At 37.3% G+C, this 5,000-nt stretch overlaps 1 protein-coding gene across 1 annotated transcript in view; it reads left to right on the top strand.

Annotated features, from left to right (window-relative positions):
- Positions 1-717: 717 nt before the first annotated feature.
- LOC122267980 (uncharacterized) overlaps positions 718-5,000 on the top strand; it is a 37,645-nt gene continuing 33,362 nt past the window's right edge. The window contains exon 1 of the mRNA XM_043038213.2: positions 718-856. Within this exon, the coding sequence (XP_042894147.1) occupies positions 817-856 (40 nt within the window). The 5' untranslated portion in view covers positions 718-816. The remainder of the gene's footprint in view (positions 857-5,000) is intronic.

The raw sequence follows: 5,000 nt of genomic DNA, 5'->3' as shown, positions 1-5,000 counted from the left end.
TATATATATATGTGTATAGATATATATATATATATATATATATATATGTGTGTATGTGTGTGTGTGTGTGTGTGTGTGTGTGTGTGTGTGTGTGTGTGTGTGTGTGTGTGTGTGTGTGTGTGTGTGTGTATGTATGTATGTTTACGTGTGTATTCTTATATGTATATATATATATATATATATATATATATATATATATATATATATATATATATATATATATATATATAGAGAGAGAGAGAGAGAGAGAGAGAGATGTGCATGTGTGTGTTTTTCGAGAACTGCATCAAGGTAACATTTTAGGTTTTAAAATCTTTTTTTTTTCAATTTTAATTCACGCGCCATTGCGCGTGCGGTATTCGAACTTGAATTACTCGTCCTATTTTTGCAAAGGTAGTCCTCCATAATGTGGCTTGATTTTTACTAATATCGATTTAATAATAAATAATAGATAGTGTATCCCATTAATCTATTGTCTACCGACACACACCACATTATTGGAACTCATGTATCCTTCAAAAACACGTGCAGTACATATGCCACATCCTCTGTAAAACTGCTCCAGGGAATTGCTCCTTCACTGAATTTACCATTACAAATGAACATACGCAATCATATGACCTTATAGTAATGCATTTCAGGTCGCTGTTAAAATTATCAACATATTGAAAAAAAAATATGTTCGTTGATGTGGCAACAGTGGCACGAGCTGGATGTGCGTTGGGCGGACAAGTGCAGCGCTTACACTTGTCCGCGCGAGTCGCTCTGAGAATGTGGTAATACGCGCGTGTGCCATAAACCTTCTCCCTTGTCGGAATGTCACGTAGAAAGCAGAAATTTCCCGTCCACCTGAAAAGTGAGTAAATGCCAGGAGAATATATGTGTATGATATGACAAGTGAATCACTAGAAAACAGATTCACAATACTGGACAGTGTAACAACCTCGCTGGATTTGACTCGTGGGTGTGTGGGTACGTGTTGGTGTTGCGTGGCAGGTGTAGGAGATGCTGGTCTATCATGTAATGACAGTGTCCGTCAGCAGCCTGCGCTCTGTTGCCAATTTCGTTCTAAATGCCTTTACTTAAGCAATATGTGTTAACCTCTTGCACTTGATTTTGGTATTGGTTCATGTATGAAGCGAAAACAATAACTGGCAACTCCGGCTGCCCAAAACTGACCAGACCAACTTCTGTCGCTTGATCATGTAGGAGATATTTCCTGTTGTTTGTTTCACGAGATTCGGTCTCAGCGGCGGTGTTAAACAGACATCAATCAATTTAACTTAAGACACTATAGCAGGACAATTGACAGTCTCTTGTACACAGTTAAGTTTCTGTTAAAAAGGGAAAATTCCGAAAATCATGTTCGATTAAAACATCCCGTTTATTTCAATACTTCCAAAAAGGTTTATCCAAGATTGAGCTATTTTTTCAGCTGCACATATCAATATCATGGGTTATCTCTACTATAGTTTCGTTTTCAAACCTCAGATTTTCGCTATCAAATCCTTCAGCAAATTCAAAGCATCATTGTAATCCTCACCGCAGACTCTCTTAAGCAAATTAGTCTTTCTTTGGTCCAGCACTAGTTTCCTCCAATACATCTAACCAAAGTTAGCATTCGCATGGCAGGGTTCCGATATTTACCTTTCTAGAATCACGTGCACCTTCCCACGTAGCTACATCTCTCTCTCAGCACTCGGTATTCTCTTCAGTCATGTAAAGATTATATATTCCACATGCCCCATACATTTCCTTGCAAAGTGCGGATTGTAGACATGGTTATTTTAAACCATCACTCAACAGTCGACCGTCCGTTATCTCGCTACTAGTCAACTGATATCCTGTAGCTTTCAACTTATCATACACTGCCTAGTAACCATAACACGGTAGAGTAATCTTCGACCAGGTAACCGCAGTTGCAGTAACTGTTACACTCGCCTTCCTTCACTGGTACTTGGGTGTTGCTGTCACATGGCTGTACAGACGTATTTCGGATCTACATTTTTATATTCTCGATCTGTTTGATGGAGAAGGTGCTGAATAGTTCTATTATCTCTTTGCTCTCGCGCTTGGTGAATTAAGCTTTATTGTTTATAGTAGTGTATTTGATTGGTCCTTTTAGCAATGTGTTTGATTCTTTTTGGCAGTGTATTCGATTATTTTTAGCATTGTATTTGATTCTTTTTAGCAGTGTATTCGATTATTTTTAGCATTATATTTGATTATTTTTAGCATTGTATTTGATTATTTTTAGCATTGTATTTGATTCTTTTTAGCATTGTATTTGATTCTTTTTAGATGTGTATTTGATTCTTTTTAGCATTGTATTTGATTCTTTTTAGCACTGTATTTGATTCTTTTTAGCAGTGTATTTGATTCTTTTTAGCAGTGTATTCGATTCTTTTTAGCATTGTATTTGATTCTTTTTAGCAGTGTATTTGATTCTTTTTAGCAGTGTATTTGATTCTTTTTAGCAGTGTATTCGATTCTTTTTAGCATTGTATTTGATTCTTTTTAGCATTGTATTTGATTCTTTTTAGCAGTGTATTTGATTCTTTTTAGCAGTGTATTCGATTCTTTTTAGCAGTGTATTTGATTCTTTTTAGCAGTGTATTTGATTCTTTCTAGCAGTGTATTAGATTCTTTTTAACAGCATAATTGATTCTTTTTTAGCATATTTGATTCTTTTTTAGCAGCATATTTGATTCTTTTTAGCAGCATAATTGATTCTTTTTTAGCTGTGTATTTGATTCTTTTTTAGCAGCATATTTGATTATTTTTTAGCAGCATATTTGATTCTTTTTTAGCTGTGTATTTGATTATTTTTTAGCAGCATATTTGATTATTTTTTAGCAGCATATTTGATTCTTTTTTAGCTGTGTATTTGATTCTTTTTAGCAGCATATTTGATTCTTCTTAGCTGTGTATTTGATTCTTTTAGCAGTTTACTTGATTGCTCCTTTTAGCTGTGTATTTGATTCTTTTTAGTAGTTTATTTGATAGCTCCTTTTAGCTTTGTATTTGATTTTTTATAGCATTGTATTTGATTTTTTTTAGCAGCATGTTTGATTCTTGTAGCAGTGTATTTGATTCTTTTTAGCAGCATGTTTGATTCTTTTAGCAGTGTATTCTCTTTAGCAGCATGTTTGATTCTTGTAGCAGTGCATTTGATTCTTTTTGGCTGTGTATTTGATTCCTTTTAGCTGTGTATTTGATTATTTTAGCAGTTTATTTGATTACTCCTTTTAGCAGTGATTTTGATTATTTTTAGCATTGTATTTGATTCTCTTTAGCAGTGTATTTGATTCTTTTTAGCATTGTATTCGATTCTTTTTAGCAGTGTATTTGATTCTTTTTAGCATTGTATTCGATTCTTTTTAGTAGTGTATTTAATTCTTTTTAGATGTGTATTTAATTATTTTTAGCTGTGTATTTGATTCTTTTTAGGAGTGTATTTGACTCTATTTAGCAGTGTACAAATTATTTTAGCAGTGTATTTGACTATTTTAGCAGTGTATTCGAATCTTTTAACAGTGTATTTGATTGCTCTTTTAGCAGTTTTTTATTGTTCTTTTTAGCAGTGTGGTTGATAGCTTATCCATTCGGGTGAGGGTGAATGTGAGCCATTCACGGTACAAATTGATACCGCCGCGGCAGAAGGAATCGCCGGGTCTTGACCTCGAACCTACGCCTGCTCTGACTCACGGCGGCTCCCACGCTCGACACCGCCTACTCCTTCGCTCCCACGCCATTGCATACTTGCACATAGCCTGTACCCAATCTCTCGTCGCTACGTCTTCACGTCCATTTCTGTTAAATTGGTCATAAACATCCATCGCCGCCAAACACTCACAGCCCTTCGGTCTGAGTCATTATAATTACAGACAAATATCAATAGGGAACGTGCACATGCAGTTTGCGATAGCTCGGTTAGGACCAGGGGATTTCAGAGAACCTTCGAGCGAAGTACGTGAGCAGAGTTTACCTAAAGGTGGCGCTAGGAGGATGAAATGAAGACCCGTGATCTTGCCTGATTCGCATGATTCTCTTCCACGGAGGCTGCGTGTTCCGTGATACATGCGAAGTCAATTTTTTTTCATAGGATTCTTTGGGCTGCAGCTCACTTGATGATATGGACATGACATCGTATCCCCTAAATTCTTGTTTGGGATGTATTCTATACACGTGTCAAATGATATTAAATTATAATTGCATGGGTTGGTTTTGTGTGTCATGGCGGTAAGGATTGGCCTCTGAAATGCTTGGTGTTATTGGATGGTAGATTGTATTTCGTGTGTTAGCGTGCAGCGTTGTACTCTGTGCGGTTTGTCACGAGGTATGTTGGCGTGCGTCAGGTAGGGTGGTGGCATGCGTCAGGTTGTGGGATAGCGTGTGTAAAATGATGTGGCATGTGTCAGACAGTGGATATGTACGGCAATGATATGGCACAGTATTTTTGTTTTCATGGTAAGTTGAGTTGAGGACAAAATCCCGCTTTATGGCAGTACGATTTGAGTAGGTATGTGATTACTAAGCTGTGTGATAAAATTGAGGAAGAGAGTATGGTATCTAAATTAGAGTGGAGAGCCTTTACTTGTAGTGTATGTTCTCTCTTGGAGAGAGGATATTATGAAGAGCACACTGAAGTGTCACGTGAAGCGTTGTGAGATAGTGGAATAAGTCCATGGTAGTGGACAATGAATAGTGTCACGGCTAGTTATTCATCGATGACACGATAAGTAGATTGGGTAGAAGGCAAGAAGTTCAGGATAGATACTGAAGAGCCAGTTCCATGCCGTGCCTGGAGTCTGGTCACACTCGGGCCCAAGGTTGTGAGCTCATCAGGTAGCGGTGATTCCCATGCCTGCCCTCCTGCGTCTACCCTGCGATCGTTGCCACATGACGAGTAACTATTTCTTACCTGAAGGCAAAATAGATAATATTTGTTTTCATGTAGACGAAACGCGGCTGCCTATTATAATTGTCTTATCGCGACA

The sequence above is a fragment of the Penaeus japonicus genome, unplaced genomic scaffold (assembly GCF_977035675.1).
Source record: "Penaeus japonicus unplaced genomic scaffold, GWHDUDI00000001_assembly GWHDUDI00000022, whole genome shotgun sequence".
Taxonomy (NCBI): Eukaryota; Metazoa; Arthropoda; class Malacostraca; order Decapoda; family Penaeidae; genus Penaeus; species Penaeus japonicus.
Note: the sequence above shows the minus strand (reverse complement) of the source record. Positions and strands in the feature narration are given on the sequence as shown.